This window comes from Gambusia affinis, linkage group LG16 (assembly GCF_019740435.1).
Source record: "Gambusia affinis linkage group LG16, SWU_Gaff_1.0, whole genome shotgun sequence".
Lineage (NCBI taxonomy): Eukaryota > Metazoa > Chordata > Actinopteri > Cyprinodontiformes > Poeciliidae > Gambusia > Gambusia affinis.
Window position 1 is genome coordinate 576,646 of NC_057883.1, and position 25,638 is coordinate 602,283.

The window sequence follows — 25,638 nt, forward strand, 5'->3', positions numbered from 1 at the left end:
AGCAGTTTGTAGGGTTCGTTGCCTCATTAGCGAGTTGGTCTCCACATATTATGTAGTGTGAATGTGGGAGTCACCTACCAGGATAAATCCATTCTCCTGTCTCTTCTCTGGGCCTTTTCCCCTTCGCAAAGAAACTTTCTGAAGACATCTGATCCGTTTCTTACTCATTTTGCTGCCTGTGGGTCATTCAGGCTTGAGCCTCTGCCCCTTTTATCCTTGAGGCCCCTAGCGCCCCTTTTGAGCTTGTTTTTTTCTTTTTTGTGTTATCATATTTACAGGATTTGTTGTTTGCGAAGAGAGTAATAAGCACACTTATTCCCATGTTATGGAGGGGGAACAGATTATTTCAGGTGGCTAAAATATTTGGTTTATTATTTTTTCTGTAATGGCTTTGACATGGATTGGAACTAAAAAAATAAACACACATTTTTATGTGTGTTTGTATAAATACAAATTTCCTTGAGATTATACATTTGTATTTAAAAACATTAGTTCAGTTAATTTCTGCTGTATTCACTCATCCTGGAGTGTGTATGTCACTCCATCCTATCTACGTGGGGACTTGTGCGGTTGTGCACCAGACAACAGTGGACCCCTGTCGTTCTATACAAACCATGTGGGGACCTTGATTTGTAGTGGTGATTTGTATTAATCTGTGTTGGCTTCTTATTTTAGGTAATCCCTTTTCAGGTTTTACTTAATATAATTTAATAAATTTTATTTTTTATTAACTCAGAAAATCCTTGTGTGATCTCCATTAATGTTACCCCACCAAACGAGCCAGGTGGACGTAACAATACTGTTACTTTATCACTAATTCTTTTATTTTCCATAATATTTAAATCCGGTGCAATAAACGCTATCCCTACTTGATTATTTGACATTTTTGAAGGTTTTGTATATACTTGGATATATTTTGAATATTCTTTATTTATATAATTTTCCACTTCATTCTTTTCCATCTCTCTTCCCTTTTCCAACTTTAAGCCAACTTCAGCCTGTTCTAATATCCATGGTGGGATGGCAGGATAGACAACTACCAAACTAATTTGAATTTTATTGATCCCAATTTCTTTTATTTAATTTAAAATTACCCATCCAAAACTATTTGTATTTTTCTTTTTCTTGACAAGGTTTAAGTGTTAAATATGGAGGATAATTTTTATCATGACCTTTAATATTCGCCCAATATATTCCTGCTATTTGTTCTCTTCTGATCTTCATTGGCATCTCAACCTGTAGAGCCGAGACTGGAGTTGTTTTCATCGCTCCGCAGCATAATCTTAACGCTTGATATTGTATTTTGTCTATCTTTGCCAATAAATTACTTGAAGCTGAATTATATAAAAAACATTCATAATCAAAAATAGATTGAATTAATCCAATATAAATCATCCTTAATGTTTTCCCATCAGCTCCCCATTCTCTGCCTACTAGACATCTTATAATATTTAAAATTCTTTCACTTTTTACCACTATCTTATCTATGTGTATTTTCCATGTGAGTTTTTTATCAAACCATATCCCCAAATATTTAATTTCTTCTCTCCTTTCTATTATACTCCCATATAATTTGGTTCCACATTACTACCCACTCTCTTTTTTGAAAAAACAACACATTTAGATTTAGATATTGAAAACCTAAATCCCCATTCTAACGCCCACGCTTCTACATTATATAATGCTTCCTGCACTTTCTGTTTTATAAATTCAATGTTCCTTCCCCTTTTCCAAATAACACCATCATCTGCAAATAGTGAAACACCTAAGGATTTATCTATATTATTAAAAATATCATTAATCATTATACTAAATAAAATAGGGCTTATAATACTCCCTTGGGGAGTTCCATTTTCCACTTGGTATTCTGAGCTAATTTCCCCTTCTATTTTCACTCTAATATTTCTTCCCATTAAGAAATTTTTAATCCATCTACACATTTTACCCTTTATGCTTGTTACGCTTGTTTTAATTTAATCAGCAACTCTTCTTTCCACAACAAATCATCCAAGAACACTGCTACTATCACACTCTCTTTATTCATTTGAGCTCGTCTAATTTCATGTTCCAAACATACTGCTGGATCAATCGTACTCCTTCCTTTTCTAAACCCAAATTGGTATTCTTTAATCTTCCCCTTGGATTCTAAGAAATATATTAACCTATTATTTATCATTTTCTCCATAACTTTACCTAAACACGACGTTAGGGCTATTGGTCTATAACTTTCAGTTAAATATGGATGTTTCCCAGGTTTGCATATAGGAATAATAATAGCTTCCTTCCATTTATCAGGCAAAACTCCTTCCTTACATTTTTATTCGATACATAGATCATTTTGAATTAATTCTATATTCTGCTGCTTGTTGGTTTCACGTCCTAATTTTTCCCTATTATTTAGATTCTCTGTACTATGTATCTTAGCGAACATCTTTGCTAATACTTCAGCCTTACTTTTATTGTCTAGATTATTTCCATTTTCTTTTATTATTGGAAAAGATAACTCTTTTCCATTCCCTGACATTTTTTAATAGTATTCCAGACCTTATCTAATGCTGAATTCTTCCCCAAAGACTCACAATACTTTCTCCAATAATTTCTTTTAGCACTTTTAATAACTCTCCTAACTTCTGCCTGTTTTCTTTTAGTTTCAGATTCTGAAAGTTTATCATTTTTTTAAAATAACTTAAATGCCTTATTTCTCTGTTTAATAACTATTGAACATTCTATTGTCCACCAAGGAACTATTTGTTTTCCTTCCTATTTCCAGTACTTTTGGGAATACTTAATTTAGCTGAATTTATTATATCCTTGCTAATTTCTGAATTACATTTTTTAAGCATTCTTCACTCAAAACTCCAAACATTTGCTCTCCCAAACTTCCACCTCCCCTCAACCTTTGACTGATCCTGTTTCATAACTACCCCTATATTAATGATTATTGGGCAATGATCACTTCCCATTGTATTTTCTATCATTATTTCCCATCTGCATACATCAGCAATAGATTGAGATACCAATGTCAAGTCAATAGCAGACTCTTTATCTCTTACAATATCCACCCGAGAGCCTTCTCCATTATTTAAAACAATTAATCCTTTTTCTTCTATTAACTCTTCTACAATCTCTCCTTTATAGTTATCTTGTTCACCCCATAATGTGCTATATGCATTAAAATCCCCACACCACAGTATTTTCCCTCTCCAACGTTTTAGGATTTCTACAAGTTTTGATTTTTCTTATTGTTTACAAGGGTTATAGAAATTAATTATTTTGACACTCCCTTCATTTGTCCATACTTCAGCAACAATGATTTCTAAGTCTGACACTATTTGTACTGGTATTTGAATAAATGTTATGTTAGTTTTGATAAATATAGCACATCCTCCATTTTTACTTTCCCTGTCTTTACGTAGAACTGAATAACCGTTAATAATAAACTGTAATGATGGTTTGAGCCAAGTTTCTTGAATACATATTATGTCCGGTTTTGGATTTAATTTACTAACGAAACCTTTAAATTTTTGTTCATTTGCTACTAAACTTCGAGCATTCCACTGTACTATTAGAATTATGTAACTGTTTGAGACGCTTCACAATCAGCTGACCCTTCACCTTGTCTTAGCTCATCATGTATTTTCTCCCAAGATAAATCTTTTACCTTAAAAAAATGTGTAGCTGCTTTCACTATAATTTTAATCTTCTCAGTTTTATTTCTTGCTTGTTCTGCACAGTTAATAATGTACGCAAGAAATGGAATTAATTTATCTAACGTAATATTTCCCTGATCATTATTTGTCACTACTATCTTTTCCTGATTTTCATTCAACTTATTATCATTACTTTTCACCTGTTTCACTGCCTCAGTATAAGTTATTCTCTTCTCAGTCCTAATTTTTTGAATTTCAGCTGCCTCTTTCCTTATATTGCATCCTGCATATGCTGCAGTATGATTTCCTCTGCAGTTGCAACACTTGACAGGATTATTTCCACATTCTCCTCCACATCTGCCACACCTCTGCTTCCCTTTACAAACATTTGCAACATTTCCATATCTTTGACATTTATAGCATCTAATGATGGAACATATTGTCTTACGTTATAACTCAAATATCCAATCATTATCTTATCAGGCAGAATTCTATCTTTGAAGACCAATAGTACAGATGTATTATCCATTTTCTTTCCATCCCTATAAGCTTGTAGTCTCTTGATTTCTGTAATTTCTCCTCCTTTAATCATTTTCTTCATCTCTTCCAAGTTTTCTCCTACAGGGATTCCTGAAATCACCTGTTTTACCCCTTTTACCTACTCAACCACCTTTCTTTCTATCACTTCCTTTTTACACACCATTTGTAGCTTAAGAGCTTTATTTCTTTGTTCAGCATTTTTACATATAATTAGTAGACTCCCATCTCTTATCACCTTAGCCAACTCTACCTCTCCAATAGCTCTCATAAGTCCATTCGACAAACTAATAGGACTTACCCCCATCAAATCCTGCCCAGTTTTAAACTTTAATATTACTTTAAATTCTTCCATCATTGCTTTCTTCCTTATTTCAGTTGTTTCCTCTTCATCTTCATCTTTTCCCATTACCCAATCCTTTTTTTCCCTTATCACATGGGAAGAAGGAGTAACCAATGGACTCAACTCTTATAAGTCTCTCTCCCTTGAGCTTCTTCTTCTTTGTGGTTTTTATTGGCAGGTGACATCTAACGTTAAGATGTATTATCGCCATCTACTGTGCTGGAGTGTGGACCAGAGCATCTCCCCCAATCTAAATTCTTACATATAATCCTGTTACCTTCAAAAATGCAATAACTGCTTTATTTATTTTATGTTTAATTAAAATCTTATTAAGCTTTAATGTTTCTATATCATATTTCCTAATTTCTTGTTTTAACTTCTCTCTACTTACTGTATATTTTTCACAATGAATAATTACATGTTCTACTGTTTCCACATCCATACCACATTCACAACTACCTGTTGGATGTTTACCTATCAAATGTAGAGTTTTATTTAATCCAGTATGTCCAAGGCGCAATCTTGTCATTACTACTTGCTCTCTTAGATTTTCTCCTATTATTTCCATATTTCCTACTTTCTTTTGTATATGAAATATATGACGACCTTTAGTACCTTCTTCCCACAATTGTTGCCATTCAGATTTAATTTTGGTCTTAATAATTGATTTTATTTCAGATTTACAATACGTTATTTCCATAATTCTACTTTGTTTCAAAGACACCTTAGCTAAATGATCTGCCATTTCATTCGCTTCTATATTTTTATGGGCTGGTATCCACATAAACCTAATCTCTACTTGAGTTTGTGTCATTCTAAATATAACTTCATAAATTTCATATACTAACTCCATACCACTTTCAGATGAAATATTTAAAATAGACATTAGTGCTGATAATGAATCTGAACATACAAGAACTTTTCTTATTTTATTTTGCTCTACCCACTGTAAGGCCATCAGTATCGCTAACATTTCCACTGTATATACAGCTAAATGGTCAGATGTTCTTTGTTTCATAAATATATCTAGTTCAGGAATAGCATAAGCAAATCCTGTTTTATTTGAAACTAAATCTTTTGAACCATCTGTATATATGATTTCTCCCTTGAGCTTCCACAAACACTGTTTTTTTAAAGCCAATTGGCAACACAGCTGCACGTAAGTGGACCAAGCCACAATTAAACAGGTAAAAATGAAACAAAGTCTAAACAGAAACAAGAATAATATTATTAATCTAATTTACAAACTCAACACAATGAAATAATGTACAAAATAAACCCTGTAAAACAAGATAACTCAAAAGTTACTTTAAAGAAAAACAAACAAAGCAATAGAAAACCCTCTAATTGGTAGATCCCAGCAAGGTAATCAGTGACATCATTCAGCCATTTAACAGGAAACACTGGGCCGGCCACTCCCACACTTCTGACCTGCTGCAAAGCTACAAGGGAGAATGGTAAGAAAAAAAGAAACACAAATACCAAGAATATACTTTGAAACAAAATAAACAAATTCAACCAATAATTCAAAAGTGGTAGCTTTAAACTAAACATATAAATAGATGGAAACTGCAACATAATACTAACACAAACAAACCCGGGATAGTAAATGAAGCAAGGTTGCAAACTAATGTTTAAATTTAAGCATTATAACCCATTACAAAAAAAATTAAAGTATCAAAATAATAATAAGGGACAAGTGGTGAACATACACTGAACCACTTTGTCACAATCTCTGGCAGTGCTGTTTACATTACATACATGTATGACAGGATACATTTATTGGCCAGCTGATTTATTGGCCAGCTGATTTATCGACCAATTGATTTCTGGGTGTCGATTTCCTTAATTTTGGGGGGATTTTGGTCGGTCAATACTTATATGTGAAGCTCATCTTATCCCCTAATCTTATCTTCATCAGCAAAGGTTTAAAAATAAACCACTGTCCTCTTCTGCTCTGCAGTGAGAGGTTTGACTGACGCACCGGCCCACCAGGTAGATCTGCACGTTTACAGTTAACAATATTCACCCCACTGTTGCCAACTCAGTGACTTTCTTGATTTATTTAGCGACATATCAGACATAAGAAGAAAATCATATCAACCAAAATCGGCAGGTCAGGCTTTTTAAAGCTCCGGGGATCGGCCAGAAAACTGCAGTCGGTGCAGCTCTACACATATTCATGACATTCTGTGATTAAATAAATTTCTCTTAAGCATTACTCCAATAGCTAAAAATGTAATTTATACCAGGTGAGTCTTTCTCCCCTAGAATGTGGACCGGTACCAGTACTGGACTTCATCAACTAATTTAAAGGTTAACTCAGTTTCACACAAAGACCTCGCATAAATAAACTGGACCGTTCAAGCTAATTTTCTATTAGCAGCTTTTTAAATATTTGACATTACATTACATTACTAAGACACATTAAAACAAACCTTTACCTTGGCTTTTTTCTTTCTCTTTTCTCCCGCCCTGAAGGTTAAGTCCTTTTTATATTGTTTTGTTTATGTTAAACCTTGGCAAAATGACCAGGATTTAAAAACAGAACAAAAACACAGTTCTATTAGAGAAAAACTTAAAAACCTCAAAACACAACACACCTGCGCAGGGGAGAGAATGTGTGAAGCCAGACACTGTCAGACAAACTCTCTCTGTACATCGGACAGAACATCAGTTTTTATACACATCTTTAGACGCCTAGGTGGCGCAAAAACAATTCTTGGAAGTAAAAACAACACCTCTTAGAGCAACGGTCACACAGTTAAGTGGAACATCATGACCCAATTGACCAATGCACACAGTAAAGTGTGGTTTCCTGTAACCGCTTATTCACTTCACACCCCGAGAGTTCCACAGTTTAGACAGGCGGTTTAGACACTATTCTATCTTGGTCAGCAGCCAGGTGTCTGCACAAAGATAAGTTGCTGGGCAGAAATGCGTTTAAAAGATGGAACAAGCTGTGACACCTTTAAGGTGATATAGAAAATCCTGCACTTTGTGGTTGGTGTTTCCTGTCAACGTCTTCCTCTAAGAGGAAAGTGCAGCTCTGAGCAGAGAGGCACTGTAACCTTAATAAGTAAGACACATATAATAAAAATATGCTTAATTGAATGAATAACCTGGTTAATACAAATGATAACAGTGAAAATAATTATTTTGGTTAACACTTACTTAACTTCTGAAAGGAACTTTGGCTATTTGGATGCACTCTGCATATTGCACGGCAGCTCATGTTACCGGCGAAGTTTGCGGTACCTATCGCGGCAAGAGCATCCATCCATCCATCCATCCATTTCCTGTTCACCCTTGTCCCCTAGTGGGATCAGGAGAGTTGTTGAACACAGAGACACACAGGACACACAACCAGTCACACACACGCGCACACGCACACACACACACACACACACACACACACACACACAGCTAGGGAGAATTTAGAGAGACCAATTAACCTGACAGTCATGTTTTTGGACTGTGGGAGGAAGCTGGAGAACCCGGAGAGAACCCACCATGCACAGGGAGAACATGCAAACTCCATGCAGAAAGATCCCCGGACCGGGAATCGAACCCAGGACCTTCTTGCTGCAAGGCAACAGCTCTACCAACTGCACCACTGTGCAGCCCTGATTTCTACATACATTATCAAATATATATATTATTGTAAAAACAAATCACTTCATGGTGAAATTGTGTTTTTGATATTATAACAACAGAAATTATTACTAAAAAAAATTAAAAATCAGCTACACTTAGTGGCCCTGGGGCCCTAAGCAGCTGCTTAATTTGCTTATGCCTTGGGCCAGCCCTGCTGTGGAAATAAGGCTAGATGTGTTTATTTGTTTTATCTGTGATGGAATCTGCATTCTCTGTTCTACATGTTGAATATTAATTAAACAAAAAAATTTGATTGGTAAAAATATATGACAGAATTTTTTATGACACCATCAGTCAAAATGATGGACAACAAAAATGTCTAGTGCAAACTCCGCTCAAAAAATATCCAGTGAGGTACAACAGATAAGACATGTCATTCTATCATTGTGGTGCAGGTGTCCCAGGTTATAGTTCAGAAAACGGTTGAGAAGAAGACTGACATTGAGAAGCAAGCATCTGTGGAAGAAATCACAAAGAAGGAAGCTTTAGAAAGGTACACTATATCCCAATTTTTCAGCACTAGAATGTTTTTTATTTGACTATGTTGCTGATTTTGATATAGTAATATTTAGATAATTGTTTTATTTCATCTCATGGAATTTCCAGATATGAAACTTGCAAAAGAACTCTGCAAGCTCATCTGGCTAAAAATGAACAGAACTTTACGGATGTTCCTTCTGACTTAATCTCCCTGAAAGCCCTGCATACACGACTCCAAGAAATACAGGTACATGTCAGAAAATGACAAAACAAACAGACCAATCACAGTGATGAGTTAAGGAATTTGACTTGAACTATTTCCCTCCACAGTCTCTGAGACAGGAGACTGAGTTACTGTGGTCTGAGTATGCAAACCAGTTTTCCCAACTGAGAGGGGACTCTTCGCTGGAGCAAGAGAAGGCAGAGCTGCTGGAGCTCTGGCGCAGCCAACAGACAAACCTTCAGAGGAGAGGCAGCTCACTGGGTGCTGCCCTCAGACAGATTGATTCCACAGAAAACCACCTGGTGGACTTTAATGACCGCCTGGACCGCTATCTGAGACAATCCAAAGATATTACTGGCTTCAGCTTGGCCAGCACCAACATCCTTAAAGATATTAAGGTCAATATCCCTTGTCAACCATTCAGCTGTGCAAATGCTTGGGGGAGTGGGGAATATGTATGTTTTCCATTTGTTCTCACAAGTAGGAGGGGGAATTCCCTATCAGAATTCACACAAGGAGAGTCCAAAGTCAAAGCATTCTTGACCTGATATTTACAGTCATAATCACTAAATCAAAATATTAAGTTCATTTATGCAATATCTCAATCTATCAAGTAGAACACCTTATATGGATTAATTACACACAAACTGTCAACCAACTTAAAGGTTGATATTTTGAAAAGCTACTTTAAATTGAACAAACCTCAGATTCCAATTTACAAATTTATTAAATATGACTGTATGTGGTATGCATATTATTGTATTTGATCTTAACTGATTTAAAAGGTAAATGGCAGCACTTTCTGATTTTAGGGGAAGCAGCTGTAGTTTGACACATTCTAATCAAATGGGAACAGGTCTTGTTATGTGTTTTCATAATTAATCAACACAAAACTTTGTCTCGTTTCACCAAAGGAGCTCCATGACAACATTCATAGTGAGTTGGATCAGTTGTCCCGACTGGACCCTGAGTCCAGTGACCTGGACCCTGGAGAATGCTTCCGTCTGACTCGAGAAGTCGAGACTCATAAAGCCAGCCTGGATCAGCTCCGACAGCAGGTCCAGAAGAGCGAAGCGGCAGCCCGTGCACTTGACCAATTTCTCATCTCACTACGCAAGGTGGATGATGACATATCTGGGGTCCAAGGTACCTCCTGCACTGAGTCTGTGGTCCTGCAGGACTGTCGCTGCAAACTGTCTCTGATCAGACTGAGCATTGACAGTCTGAAAGAAAAGGCACCTCAGCTGGACCTGCTCCTGCAAGGAGCCAGGCTGACTGTAACTAGGGATGGTTCCCCAGCTTCCTGTCTTGACATGGTGGCTGTACTGCTGAGAAGCCTGGAGGAGGCTGACAGTGGACTGGCCAGCCAGCAGAGAGGCCTTCAGAAAGAGACTCAAAGCAAATCTTTTGGTCTAAGGAAAAGGATAACACTTGGAGAGCTGAGGAAGCTTCAGGATGCGATTGAAAAACAAGGCTTGAAAGAGCCCACCATGCCTGCTGCGCAGCACAGGTAATTCATAATCTAGTTTCATTTGGATTTCATGTTAATATTGGTTTTTGCACTTAATCTTAGGACAGTTCTCCTGATAAAGTTTATTCTTCCCTACTGAATTTCTTTTTTTCATTGTGGTATTGTTGCTCAAAATAGTTAGAATTATTTTAATATCCTAAGCTATGATATGTGAGACAGAAAAATAAACAAAATAAAGTAAAAAAAAATCCAGTGTTGAAATGTTGAAAACATTTGCCAAAAAAAACAACAACAAAAAAAACGGTGCTAGAAAGAAACTTTATTGGTGAAAACAAAATTATTTGTGGTGTAATTAATGGCATTCCATGAGATGAGGATTTAGATAAATCAAAAAGAAACATTTTTGGTGCTCTGGCAGAAGACTTTAAGGAATTAACAAAAGCTGATAAAACATATGACAATATTACAGTGGAATGCAAGAACTTTAATTGCAAACAGACAGGAATTTAAAGTTTATATAGATGAACTTGAAGAAAAAACAGAGATTATATGTATACAGGAAGCATAGCTAAACCCAAATCTAGATTTTGTTATAAAAGGTTTTAAGAATGGATAGAAAAGAGGGAAGTGGGGGAGGGTGTATGATTTTAGAAAGCAGGGAATACAATATCAGATTTTAGGGGAAGGTATAGAATTGGAATATAGTGTAGTTGAAATATGGGGAACAGAAGGAATACGTAATATTATTTTTTATAATCTTTGTAAACTACTGACTTTTGAAAAGATGGAGGAATCTTTTGGAAGGGAAAGTTATATGGTGTGGGGATTTTAATGCAAACAGTACATTGTGGAGTAAATACAATAATAAAAACAGACAAGTTATTGAAGAGTTAATAGACATGAAAAATGTTGTATGTCATAATGATGGGAGGGGAACAAGAATTAATGTGAGAACAAGAACAGAGCCTGCAGAAAGTTGAACATTTGTGTCTAACTCAATGGCTAGAATTTTGTTATGGGACATTAAAATTACTGCAGTTGTTACTGATCACTATCACTATGTTTTGACATAAAGAAAACCTATGACATGTTGTGAGTAGAACGATTTATTAAAATATACAAACTGGCTATTATTGTCAAAATGTTTTATTGGGTTGGGACTTTTATCAAATAAAAAATTACAAGTCAAAATAGGCCAAAAGTTTTCTATGAATTATGCAATTGAATATGGAAACAGAGAGGGAACAATAATGTTTTTGCAATGATACATGTGTTTACAAAACTCAAGAAGCTGTTCACTTTTTGCAAATGAGTGCAAAACATGCACTCATGTGGAAGAGGGGACAAAATGCAAACTTTATCACTACAACAATTCAAGAAACTATTGATAAAATTGAGAAATGGCAATTTCAAGGAGGATTTAAAACAAAGATTGCAATATTTACACACAAAAACATACAGGACATCAAAATTAAGTTGTATAGATAATAGAATAAAATAAAATGGATAAAGTTTTTAAGAAAATGGTTTGAGAAAATTACATGGAATATATATATACAGTCATCCCTTACAAAAAAATCACATGTGATCACATGTGGTTCACACATTTCCACATCTGATCACATGAAAATCATATGTGATCACATGTGATTTTACCACGAAACGTTCCAAAATCACACGTATTCATGTGCTTTCACATGTGATTCACATCATTCACATGTAAAATTTGTGTGAACAACATGTGATCACATGTGATTTTCATGAGATTTTTTTGTAAGGGATGAAAAAGTTTGGGCACCCCTATTAATCTTAATTATATTTATCTCTAAATATTTGCATGTATGGAACAGATATTTCAGTTTGGTACAACCAATGACTTATAGACACAGTAATATTTCAGTATTGAAATATTACTGTGTAGACTAAAAGTAAATATGCAATATACATTAAAACAAAATTTGACAGGTGCGAAAATATGGGCACCTCAGCAGAAATGAGACATTAATATTTAGTAGATTCTCCTTTTGCAAAAATAACAGCTTCCAGTTGCTTATTGTAGCTTTTAATGAGTTCCTGGATCCTGGATAAAGATATTTTTGATCATTCCTCTTTGCAAAACAATTCCAGATCAGTTAAGTTTGATGGTCGCCCAGCATGGACAGCCCGCTTCAAATCATCCCACAGATGTTCAATGATATTCAGGTCTGGGGACTGAGATGGCCATTCCAGAACATTGTAATTGTTCCTCTGCATGAATGCCTGAGTAGATCTGGAGCGTTGTTTAGGATTCATCCCTGGCGTAACTTCAACTTCATAACTGATTCTTGAACATTATTCTCAAGAATCTGCTCATATTGAGAGAAAACCAGGTGACCCTCAACTTTAACAAGATTCCCAGTGCCGGCATTGGCCACACAACCCCAAAGCATGATGGAACCTCCACCAAATTTTACAGTGGGTAGCAAGTGTTTTTCTTGGAACGCTGTGTTTTTTTGCCACCATGCATAACGCCTTTTTCTATGACCAAACAACTCAATATTTGTTTCATCAGTCCACAGGATCTTATTCCAAAATGAAGCTGGCTTGTCCAAATGTGCTTTTGCAGACCTCAAGCGACTCTGTTTGTGGTGTGCTTGCAGAAAAGGCTTCGGTCACATCACTCTCCCAAACAGCTTCTCCTTGAGCAAAGTGCGCTGAATTGTTGAACGATGCACAGTGACACCATCTGCAGCAAGATGATGCTGCAGGTCTTTGGAGGTGGTCTGTGGGATGTCCTTCACTGTTCTCATCATTCTTCTTCTCTGCCTCTCTGATATTTTTCTTAGCCTGCCACTTCTGGGCTTAACAAGAACTGTCCCTGTGGTCTTATTATGTTCCTCACAGTGGAAACTGGCAGTTTATATCTGTGAGATAACTTTTTGTATCCTTCTCCTGAACAACTATGTTGAACAATCTTTGTTTTCAGATCATTTGATAGTTGTTTTGAGTTCCCCATGATGCCAATCTTCAGAGGAGATTTAGATTGGAGAACAACTTGCAACTGGCCACCTTAAATACATTTTCTCACGATTGGCTACACTCGGCTATGAAGTTCAAAGCTTAATGAGGTTATCAAACCAATTTTGTGTTTCAGTAAGTCAGTGAAAAGTAGTTAGGAGTATTCAAATCAATAAAATGATTAGGGTACCCAAATTTTTGCACCTCTCAAATTTTGTTTTAATGTATATTACACATTTTCTGTTAGTCCAACAAACCTCATTTCAATATTGAAATATTACTGTGTCCAACAGTGATCCCTTGTTTTGTGCGGGGGTTACGTTCCAAAAAGAACCCATGATAAGCAAAATCCGCGAAGTAGGAGCCTTTACTTTTTTAACGATTATTAAACAATGAAATACTCCATAATACATTTAAAACAAAGAACAAAACCTTTTTTTACAGGGCCAAGCAATTTTATAACAAATAAAAGTACTGTATAAATGTTTTCCTTTTTTTTTTTTTTTTTTTTTTTTTTTTTTTACAAATTACTATATTGAAAGAATAATTTTAATCATCAATACGAAGTGAAGGCTTCAAATTGCGGATATCCGTTCCACCACGACCTGAGTCATTGGATTAGAACGGAAAAAAATGATTATGAAAAAAAACACAAAGTGCAGTTGGACAAATAGTGATTCCCCTGTATTTATATACTCCTCCTGACTCCGCTCTGTCGCATTTTTGTCTTCTAAAGCCCGCAGTGCAGGTGTGTTTGTTCGGGAGAAGAACATAGTTATCGGCAGTGATGGCATAGTTACTTTGAAAAAGTAACTTTAATCGGACTACTGATTACTCCTTGAAAAAGTAACTTAGTTAGATTACTGACTACTTGATTTGGAAAGTAACTAAGTTACATTAAAAGTAACTTTTTAGTTACTTTCAGCAGCTGTTAACAACAACGCTCAGCCTCCTGTGAAAATCACATTGAGCTTTGCTAATACTTAATTGTCAGCTATTTTATAATGGTAACATCAACAATGTGTCGCCACTGATAAGGTTGAACTGAAGAGGAGATTGTACAAAAAAACACTACAAAAAAAAAAAAAAAAAGTGAATAGTTTGTGTGATCCACTGTTGTCTGGGAAACTCTAAGAATTTCAACCTCCCCCCCCAAGCCTCCGGGTTATGCGTTACGGCCCTGCGTTTGGTGTCAAAGCGCAAAGAGCTCCTCTTGCAGCTCAACAACTCAGATGGCTGCACAGATTTGTGACACTTATCTTAATATTAATAATTATAGTGGCGTTAAGTTGCCATTATAATTATTGGCAACTACGGACACGTTCATTCGTGGCTGTTTTCACGTTTATTGCGCTGTTCATATTGGTCTCGATGTTTGCAGTTTTCTGGAGCGCAACGCGAAGCTCGACGTCATTCAGAGGTAATACATTAACTTGACATTAACAAAGACACAGCGGGACGGATCATCCGGGAAATGATGGACAGGGAGAGACTGATTAAAACTACCTTAATGACGGACAAATTCTGGGATTTATTATGAGTTTCTGCTTATTCCTAAATCCAAATGAGTAATTTCACGTTCAAAAACGAGCCCAAAAAGGAGCAACCCGCCACTCATTAAATCTGCAAGCGACTTTAAAAAAATGAAGCCCAAAGCCGCTTATAATAATCAGACTTGGTGACAGAAACTCAAAATAGTTCCAGTTTTTCCTCCAACAAAATGCTCATCTCCCTCCATTGTTTACATTTCTGTCGCATAGAGACGTCGGTCACTCGACAAGACAAGTAGAGGAAATACGATTAAATAACAAAAGAAGATAGTAACGCACAGTGATTTTGATAAGTAACTGTAGTCTGACTACTGGATTTGAAATAGCAACACGTTAGATTACTACTGAAAAAAGTGGTCCGACGTCAGTAACGCGTTACTGACATCACTGTTACCAACACACATTAGAACACACCTTTATCTTGTTTTTTTTCTATTCCTTCACTTTCTTTTCTCTCTCCCTGAAAGATAAGTCCTTTTTTGTTACATTGTTTTGCTTACTTATCTTCCACCAGAACTTTGGAGGTTTGGATGCACTCTGCCTGGCAGCTCATATTGGTGAAGTGAGGTACTCTAGCCACCATAAAAATAATAAAAAAATACATATAAAGATTGATTTCGGCATACATTATCAAATATATAATTTTAAAAAGAACTATATATTATATTATTAACAAAAACTGCGTGTTTTTGTTAATATAGTCACATAGAAATTATTACCAATAACAATAACAACAAAAAATCTCTTATCCCCACTCGTCACTGTTTCTGTAAATTCCTCATTGGAGCCCATGAACTCCATGTCAAAACTAGTCGCAAAACATACAGAAGAAATATCATACTGTGCAAACCAAAAAATGTAAATTGCTAATTCACTGCCTTGACATTGCCTAGATAGTTAGCAGGAATTATCTAACATTGAGTAATTAAACACAGTTACTGCTCCAACCTCCCATTCATCAGCAAAGTTATTGAAAAAGTTGTGTGTAAACAGTTAAATAGCTTCCTATTTACTGCTTTGACTCCTTCCAATCTGGTTTCCGGTCTCACCACAGCACAGAAACTGCCCTCATAAAAGTGTTCAATGACATCCATATAAACACGGACTGTGGGAGAACCACAGTGCTGGTTCTGTTGGACCTCAGTGCAGCTTTTGACACTGTTGACCATGACATACTACTGAATGGACTGGAGAGTTGGGTCGGACTCTCCGGTCCAGTGCTTAACTGGTTTGAATTGTACATAAAGAACAGGGATTTCTTTGTTTCAATTGGAAACTTCTCATCAAAGAGGTCAAAGGTCACATGTGGGGTACCCCAAGGTTCAATCCTAGGACCCCTCTTATTCAATATCTATATGCTCCCACTAGCTCAGGTTATAACAGGAAATAATATTAGCTACCATAACTATGCAGATGACACACAGCTCTACATTACGATGCCACCAGGTGACCTTTGATCCCATCCAATCACTGAACAGAGGCTTAGAACAGATAAATATGTGGATGTGCCAAAACTTCCTCCAGCTGAACAAAAACAAAACTGAAGTTATTATTTTTGGACCTAATAAGGAACGATCTAGAGTTATAGATCTAGAGTTATAGATCTAGAGTCAATGCACAGCTTCAGTTATTACAACTAAAAACCAGTGATCAGGCCAGAAACCTGGGAGTAGTGATGGACTCTGACCTAAAGACAGTTACAAAGACGGCCTTCTATCACCTGAAGAACATTTCCAGGATTAAAGGATTAATGTCTCAGCCAGATCTAGAGAAACTCATCCATGCGTTTATCTTCAGTCGTATTGATTATTGTAACAGTGTCTTCACAGGTCTGTCCAACAAATCAATCAAACAGCTGCAGCTGATCCAAAATGCTGCTGCTCGTGTTCTCACTAAAACCAGGAAGATAGAGCACATAACACCAGTTTTAAAGTCCCTCCACTGGCTCCCTGTAGCTCAAAGAATAGACTTTAAAATACTGTTGTTAGTTTATAAATCACTTAATGGTTTAGCACCACAATACATTAAAGATCTGCTGCTGTTATATCAACCTTCCAGAACTCTCAGGTCTTCTGGTTCTGGTTCTGCTCTGCATCCCCAGAACCAGAACCAAACGAGGAGAAGCGGCATTTAGCACCTATGCACCAAAAATCTGGAACAAACTTCCAGAAAACTGTAAAACAGCTGAAACACTGACTTCCTTTAAATCTCAACTAAAAACCCACTTGTTTAGAGTTTTATTTAAAACGTAATCAATTGCAAATTTATTGACGGAATCTGACTATGTTGTGTTTTTATTGTTGATTCTATGTTGCATTGTATTTTTGTGTTTGATTTGATGTAAAGCACTTTGAAATGCCTTGCTGCTGAAATGTGCTATACAAATAAAGTTTGATTGATTGATTGATTTATAACTTAGAAAAAGAGTGCAACGCTACAATATTAACAGATTTTTTGTAATGTAAATTGATAGGTATAAATTATTAGCTGTTCATCCGCTGAGCCCTGCTACTAGCCTGCATGTTCACGCTAGTCTTCTCTGTGCGGGAGGGGTTGATGGGGGGAGAGCATGCTATCGTAGCAGAGAGCAAGAGGGCAGAGCTTGGTCAAAATTTCAGGCCAAGTCCACTATTTCAAAAAAGTGACATACTGTAGCTTTAAAAGGAAATTAAAGACTTTACAACTAAATCTTTTAAATGAATAAAAATAAATAATTGTTTAAGAAAATTATATTTTGAGAACCTAACTCAAGTCACAAAAATAATTTGGCAATGGAAAGAAATACTATCTATAATAATAAAAAATGTTATTCTAGGGGAAGTGGGAAGAATGACCCTGGTTCTTTACAGTTAAAACATTACTTTATAGCTAATATTTTACTACATAGTATCAGTTATATAGTAATGCATTTTCTGATAAAAGCTTATTCTGAGTGTGACATGTTGTACTTTAAAAAATTTTTAACCCTAATATGTTATATTTAGAGCCGGCAATACTCATTTGACTGCCTTTTATGGATGTGTCAACAAGTTTTGGTGAGAGACTAGAATAAAATATTCATCAACATTGAATTTGCTTGCAGAAGATGATTTTTCACCATCTTAACTGGAAAAGAATAGCTTAGCTTAGATTTGTGGTGGACATAACTGAAAGTTATGTTTTCTGAAAGTATCTCAGATATGTTAGTAATTTCATCTGGTGAAAAACACATTTCTACTGATGAAATATGCTGTTTCTTTACATATAAAAACACTTATGTTATGAAAGCCTCAATTTCCTACATCATTCCTAAAACCTGTTTGACTTCTAGGCTTCGTGCTCTGATAGACTTAGAGGGCCAGCTACAGATTCAACAGTCTGAGGTTCAGAGTCTCCGGGAAATGAAAGATCTACAAGGTGAAGAAGAGAACCTCCTCCAGGACCTGGAAATGCAGTGGGAAGAGACTCAGAGAGCTTTCTTTGAACAGTAAGGCAAGAATACAAATCGTAAACTGTGTAAATCCAACAAACCATATTTTCCTACCAATCCATTGCAACACAGACAAAGTAGTCCAGTACATCCATTCAGATCAGTCAATCGGATGAGAATTGTGTTCTTTTAAAGGTGCAGTATTATGTAAAATTAACGTTTTAGAGCTTCATGTTATAATGATATTATTTTTGATGCCTTCAAGTATGTTTAAAAAGTCTTTTAATCTCCCGTGGCAAACATTCAGCTGTGCAAGACGCTTTGGAGGACTGAGCGCCCCCTTCGATCTTCCTTGGAGCCACCGTTTCCAAGCTTCCATAGAACCCCTCCTCTGAAACTGCCTCACTCAGCTCCTGAGTGAGGCAGGAGCTTGTGAGGCAGTTTGTGTGAATGGTGCCGCCATTCACACAAACTGGACGATCTTGAAGATGCTCTTCCAGGCGGCTCAGACTTGCCAGCAGTAATTACCAAAGACTTGGTTCTCAACCAGATCACTCAAATACACTTCAAAAAGTGTACTTGGGCTATAGTTCATTTTATGGACTTTACACTAATGTCACTTATTAATTTTGCTTTAGTTATGGCAACATACATTCAGTTAACTTAAAAGATACAAATATTTAGCCTAAAGCACTAGCGGAACAAGTCAGCACGGAACAAGTCAGCGTCAGGGCGGGGGGCGAGGCTCATGACTGGGCTGTATACCCAGATAATAAATCTCATGATAATTTAACTTTACAACATAGACATGCCCGCAACAGCAGAGCTTTCAGGTTTCATCACCAGAGAGGCGACTATGTCATTCTGAAATCCATCTGACATGAAGTACAACATACCAAGAGAACAGAAACATCAGGCTACTAGTCATTAATAATGAAACAACACAAATTCAAATCAGTTCACCACCACGGATAGCAATCGGCTCATTTTCATACTTTAGCAATTTTATCTTACAGCCTGACGCCTGGTTGACTCATTGAACCCAGCACGCAGCAGCGCACATTAAAACGTGTACACAGAGGCATGTGCCGCATGCACAGTGTGCACATCATGCATCGCTGGATGTTTGTAACTCGGCGCGGATTGTGCGCGCCGCCATTCACACAAACTGGACGATCTTGAAGATGCTCTTCCAGGCGGCTCAAATGTAAACCTTGACTGTAAATGGCAGTCAAGGTTTATATTGACTGCCAAACGTGCTCAACCTGAACTGTTAAAAGCGACTATAACTCATCTTTCAGTCCCAGACATTACCATAAAGAGAAAAGGGGATGTAAACAAGGAAGCTGGGCTGATACAATTTACAGTTAACTCACACTTTGCAAATAATGTCTGAGTTTTTGCCTGTAACGAGTCTGGCTCCTTCGCTGGGCTGGCAGTTTTGGCGGGTCTGAGTCGCTGCCAACAAAAGAGTCCGGTTCATTTCCAAGACGAGGAACAAAATATGCGTCCAGTTTTTGGCTTTTCCTTGCTCTCTTTTTTCCATCCGTTTCACTTTGCTGCTCCATGGAGCTCCACTCTTGTTAACTTAGTTCGTACAAATGTTCTAGCTAGTTTGCCATCTGTTGCCAAGTGACTGATGATGATGTTGGTGGACGGCTGATGACAATCTTTACCCAGAATACACTTGGAGACAATGTGGACGATCCACTTGTAATTTTGTGTGTCATAAAGTTAAATATATATAAAGCCAGTCATGTAGCACAACATTTTATTCAATATTTTACACCCACTATGTCACTAAAATCAGTTGGTCATATAAAGTTTTTAGCAACAATGAGTCAACAATGACTGGGGCAGCCTACTATGTAATCGACTGGGGTACATCATACTCAACAAGAGTTGAGTAGAGGCTCGCCTTCTCCAGCTCTCATCAGATGTGATAAAGGGTTGGATTCCTTAAGTCATATTCTGCTTCCCTTCTAAGTCCGGGCCGGGGGCAGTGTCCCATCAGTCAAAGAGGCTCCACAAGTTCAATTCTAACCCCAGTACTCAAACACTTAGAAAATATCACCAATACCCACTTTATACCCAAGTGGCACACAATGACCCCTCTACGGTTCAAATCGTAATACACAAGCTTCATCCAGTGGAGATTACATGTATTACAAGTCCCACCAAATTACAATGTATGATCCCAAGTGGTCCATTCAAAGTAATACCAGAGTGGCACTGTTCGCTTTCCCTGTCCCTTAGGAGCATGACATGTCATGGCACCGTCAAATAACATTGAAAACCTCTGCCACTTCGGTTGCTCACCCTAACCAAACTGATACTCTCTCTCATCTTGCACCCGTAGAAAGACCCAATATAACAAAGTCATTCGACTTTGATTCTACTGCACCTGTCAAAGCTCTTCGTGTTTTCTGGGGTCTGAGGGACTGCTATTTCCTGTTTTGGAAGTAGTTTTTCTGAATTCTAAGTTCATTCAAATTCTTTTTCTGGCTTCCAAGAATAGGAGTCTTTCAGCATAATAATCTAAAAAGTATAATATTGGTGCAATTCCTAAAAAATAAGCTAAAGAGTGGTCTAAAGTAATCAGTAGTCCACAATTTCTAAAAATACTAATAAACTACAATCATCTAAAAAGTATAGTATGGTCTAAATCAGTGTTTCCCAACCCTGGTCCTCAAGGCACACTGTCCTACATGTTTTAGAGGTTTCCCTGCTTTAATGTGCCTGATTCAACTGATTGCAGTTCAACAAACGCCTGTTAATCAGTCATCAATTGAAATCAGCTGCACTGAAGCAAGGAAATACCTAAAACATGCAGGGCAGTGTGCCTTGAGGACCAGGGTTGGGAAACACTGGTCTAAATAGTGAGTAATTCACAATTTAGAGTTGTTTCTTTAGATTCTAAGTTTGTTCCTTTTCTGGATTTATAGTGAGTACTCCACAGTTTCTAAAAAGCAACAAAATAAAAAGAGGAAAATACACTTTAGGGAAGTGTGTACATAGCAACATTCAGACGAAACAAAGACATGAGTGAAAGGCCGTGACGTAACAGAGTGTATGTGTGTGTTTTGTAAGTGTTATGATTATAATTTATTGATTTGGTCAGACATAGGATAGAAAACTGGCATTGAACTCAGTTTTGTATACTGAGTTAAAGTTTCAAGTAAAGTTAAAGCAAATGGTTCCTTTTAAGTTAATTTAAGTTGGTTAATCGAACACAAAAAAGTAAGATGTCATCACTGAACCAAATCAATTAAGTGAGATTAATGTAAATGATTTGATAACACGAATTACAGCAAAATACTCTTTTTAGAGTAGGATGTAGGATGGGCTGTTGTATATTCTGAACCAGAAAACGATGTTATGTTCCTTTTTCTACTGGCTCTACTGGACCAGGCTCCACTCTACTCGGTCTACTTTGCAAGCATTTCCACTAGTGTTTTTTCCCAGCGTGGTACCTGTTTTTTGGCTTTGGAGTAGAGTCTGCCAAGGCTGACGATAGGTACTTCAATGTAATGTAAACATGCTGCTGATCACTGCTTGTCCGTGGGCATAGTCAGATGTAAGAGCAAGGATCAAAGAAAAACAAAAGATACCATACTTGAAACTTGCTACAAGAAGGAAGCAATGGAATCCTCAGAATCTACAAGCAAATGTAGAACAATGAGATGCTGGCTTTTCTGTGCAACAGAATTCAATATTCAGAGGCAACTTGATTCAGCAATGAGGAATGAGTTCTGTTTGTTGACGTAGCGGAGAGAATGGAAAGTTGCATCAGTGCAACATTCAGATGAATGCCTGCACTTCAACTCTGTCAGAACATCAGTCAAAGGTTTTAAAATTAGCTAATATTTCATCAGCGCATTAGGCACCTGTGATCCCTTCTTCAGAAAGGTGAAAGTCTCTAGACATCTTGAAGGTAAACAACAATATTGGGAGTGTGTGAAGGTGGATACTGGCATTGCAGGACTGCAGGCCCCCAGGAATGCCCACACTGACGGTGTGCAGCGACAGTTTACAAACATCTAAAAACACATTGAACTACTGTTGCATGTTGTTAATGTCAACATGCAATAATTCCAACACCAACATGTTATTTGCAACACCCTGGCTAAAATTTGTGCATATATTTATCACTGTATTACAAGCTTTATATAGTATTTGAAATACAAAATCAGCGGAAGTCAGTTGTCCTTATCGCTGCATTCGCTGCAGCAGCATTCCTCACACTTGGCCTATTCTTGAAATAACAGAAATATCACAATTAGGATATTAAAATGTCTCTTCTTTTGTCTTGGAAAAAGAACGACTCGCATTCATTCACAGAATTATGAAGCACAGCACACGGCTAGGATTCCACCCCATGGTGGTGGGTGCTCAAAAGCCCCCACCACCATGGGATGCCGCACCGCTGAAACTTTGGAGTTGAGTAGAGTGGGGCTGCTGAAGAAGAGCCAGTGGAAAAGGGGCATCAGAAAGATCTTACAGGACTGGTAGACACCCAAGCCCATTTTTTTTCAATGAGTTGAAGCTGACGAACTGAAGGAAAAATCTTTGGTACATGCTATTAAAGTTAAAGTTTTTTACATTTCTCTATGCTCTTCTACGTACATTTCTGATCACACGTTTGGTTGAATGTAATGTAATTGCAAAACCCTTTGCTGTGTTTGTTTTTGCAGGAAGAAGCAGTGCAATATTCTGCTGGAGCTTTTGAAGAAGTTACAAACCTGTCGCAGCCTTCTGAGCACCACTATTCAGAAAACTGAGCAGACCATCAGCGATCAGGCTTCTTATATTGGAAAAGACAACTTGCAGAGAAGTATGGCAAAGGTGAGTCCATGAATTCTAGTAATGCATAAATTACTTTGCACCATTCCGAAGATAACTGCATCGTGTTCCCTCCTCCAGGTGTCTGATATGAAGGAAGAGTTGGCTGGTCTTGGTGAGACGATAGACGACATGAAAGGTGCTTGCAAGCGGCTTCAGTCAGAGCTGAAGAAGTTTCCGGATTGCACTGATGCTCCCTTTGAAGTTGAGGCAGACACTTTGCTGGACAGCTGGCTTGATGTATGGAGTTATGTACCTAAACATATGAAGAGCATTTACTGATATCACTATAATATATTTGCTGGCTGCATAATTTTCCTTTTGTGTCAGTGACCTACTCTAATCAGAAACACTAAACAAAATCTGCACACATGCAGACATATAGTACAAATGTAACTGAATACATTCTTGGAGGTCTAGAACAAAACATACCAGATTTTTCACAGTAAAACCACACAATACACTGTCTCCATCGAGCTTACCTTGCCACTATAACACAGCCCAAACCAGCTCTTTGTTCAAAAGGTTTGAACCTCGTGTGTCTAATGGGCTGGTCCAAAGCAGGTCTACAAGTGCAATGTTTAAGCCGGTCTCGAGGTGAATACATCAGCCTCTAACCACCTAGCATCAAACCCCACTTCAGCTGTTGCCCTGGTCAGACTGAGTAGCCTGCAGCAGGTAAAACCCCCAGGCACGCCCGTTAAGACAAGCTTTTTCTTTCATACAACTTGCACTTGGATTTGGGATTCGGAGTGATGCTGGCAGGTGGAGACGAATTGCAGAGGGACTGATGACGGATTCAATTTTGTGTGGGCCAATGAATCTGGGAGACAGGTTTTTACACATGGATTTCAATGGAATGTCATGGGTAGATAACTAAACCTTTTGACCAGGAGTATATGTCGGAGTCGGGGTTCCTTTGCAGTCACCAATGAGTTTGTTCTGTTCAGCGATATTATTGAGAGCGATGATTGTACTTTTCCAGATGTTGTTTTTGCAGTGGATCTGATATTGGACCGAGCTGACTGAGATGTCCTTTTCATTAGAGGGAAACAGGGGTGACTGATAACCTAGGGAGACTTTGGATGGAGAGAAGCCAGCTACAGGAGAAATGTGGGTGTTATGAACATACTTGACCCATGGAAGGAATTGGCTCTAGTCTGAGGGGTTGGTGGAGGTGAAGCATTGGCGCATTGAAGGTGAAGACTAATTCTTGATTAATGCGTTCGGTTTGGCCATAAGACTGTGGGGGATATCCGCAGGTTAAGGTGACTTTGGCGCCAAGTGCTGAACGGAAGTGTTTCCAAAACTGAAAGGTGAATTGTGGTTCACAGTTTGATGAGATCTCCTGAGGGATTCCATGTGGTCAGAAGACGTGTTTGATGAGAACCTGGGCTGTCTAGAAGGCTGTAGGGAATTTTCTGAGAGGGACTAGATGACATGACTTGGAAAAATGGTCGATGATGGTGAAGAACTGAACAGGCATGGACATACTCCTTCACATCCTTATGGATTGACGACCACCAGAACATACAATTAATGTGAGCAATGGCGCGACTGATACCTGGGTGAGCGGAAAACTTAGATCAGTGGATCCAATGGATAAGATGAGCATGGACTGAGGCTGTACATAGACCTTGTTAAAAGGGCTGGAGCCAGGATCAAGTTATACACACACAAAATAAAGTCATATCACAATATATATTTTGATGGGTGGAGGTAACAATGTATATGACGATATGATTTGTGTAAAACTTGAGAGAGGAAAAGAAAATCATATACTAGTTGAGTGGAATGTACTCTTCCTTACCATAACATTTGCTGTGCAATTGATCGTAGTGGTAAGACTGCAGGAAAGGGTTAAGAAACAGGGTCCATTGGATTCAGTGAGCTTTATCTTGTGTGTGTGTCCCACGGGGGATGTGCTGACTTTGGCTGTGCTATTACACTTTGTCTGTCTGACCGTGACATTTACTGCTCTCCTCTGAGCTTCACGCTAAGACCGGCAGAGGTTAAACACATTCAAGCTCCAGGTAATTGATGTTTATGCACTTGTCTTTGTAACAAGCTCTTCCTTTATGCTCTCAGCCATGCTGTTTCACACTTGCTTTGTTTTGATGCAGCTGGTTACATCATCAGTAACTATTACCATGGTTAGCATGTAGACTAGAAAGGCCAAATTTCTATAATTTCTACCGTATACCATTTATATCACGTATTACTAATGACAAGCTTTCATGTTTTCATACATACATTAGAGTCAGACAATTTTTCCTTTTGATGTTTTTGCAGATAACTGAAAAGACAGATTGCTATATGGATAACCTTCGAGTGGGATTGGAAATGTGGGAGAAGCAGCTGATGCTTGGAGGAGAAGTGGACGACTGGGCTCGATCTAAACTGGCCCTGTTTTCAGAAGGAAATCCTTTCAGCAATGAACAACAAGTTCTTGCCATGAGAGTAAGATCTCAGTCTTGAA

The 25,638-nt window shown here is 37.6% G+C and overlaps 1 protein-coding gene across 7 annotated transcripts in view; it reads left to right on the top strand.

The window, feature by feature from the left end:
- Nucleotides 1-25,638, top strand: part of LOC122845669 (nesprin-2-like) — a 283,421-nt gene that overhangs the window by 92,038 nt on the left and 165,745 nt on the right. For 6 of the 7 annotated variants that reach the window (XM_044141999.1, XM_044142000.1, XM_044142004.1 and 3 more), the window contains exons 27-34: nucleotides 8,583-8,680; nucleotides 8,794-8,914; nucleotides 8,998-9,288; nucleotides 9,805-10,400; nucleotides 18,219-18,374; nucleotides 23,012-23,162; nucleotides 23,241-23,399; nucleotides 25,452-25,619. In XM_044141999.1, the coding sequence (XP_043997934.1) occupies nucleotides 8,583-8,680; nucleotides 8,794-8,914; nucleotides 8,998-9,288; nucleotides 9,805-10,400; nucleotides 18,219-18,374; nucleotides 23,012-23,162; nucleotides 23,241-23,399; nucleotides 25,452-25,619 (1,740 nt within the window). The remainder of the gene's footprint in view (nucleotides 1-8,582; nucleotides 8,681-8,793; nucleotides 8,915-8,997; nucleotides 9,289-9,804; nucleotides 10,401-18,218; nucleotides 18,375-23,011; nucleotides 23,163-23,240; nucleotides 23,400-25,451; nucleotides 25,620-25,638) is intronic. The other variant, XM_044142001.1, reaches the window with a different exon arrangement.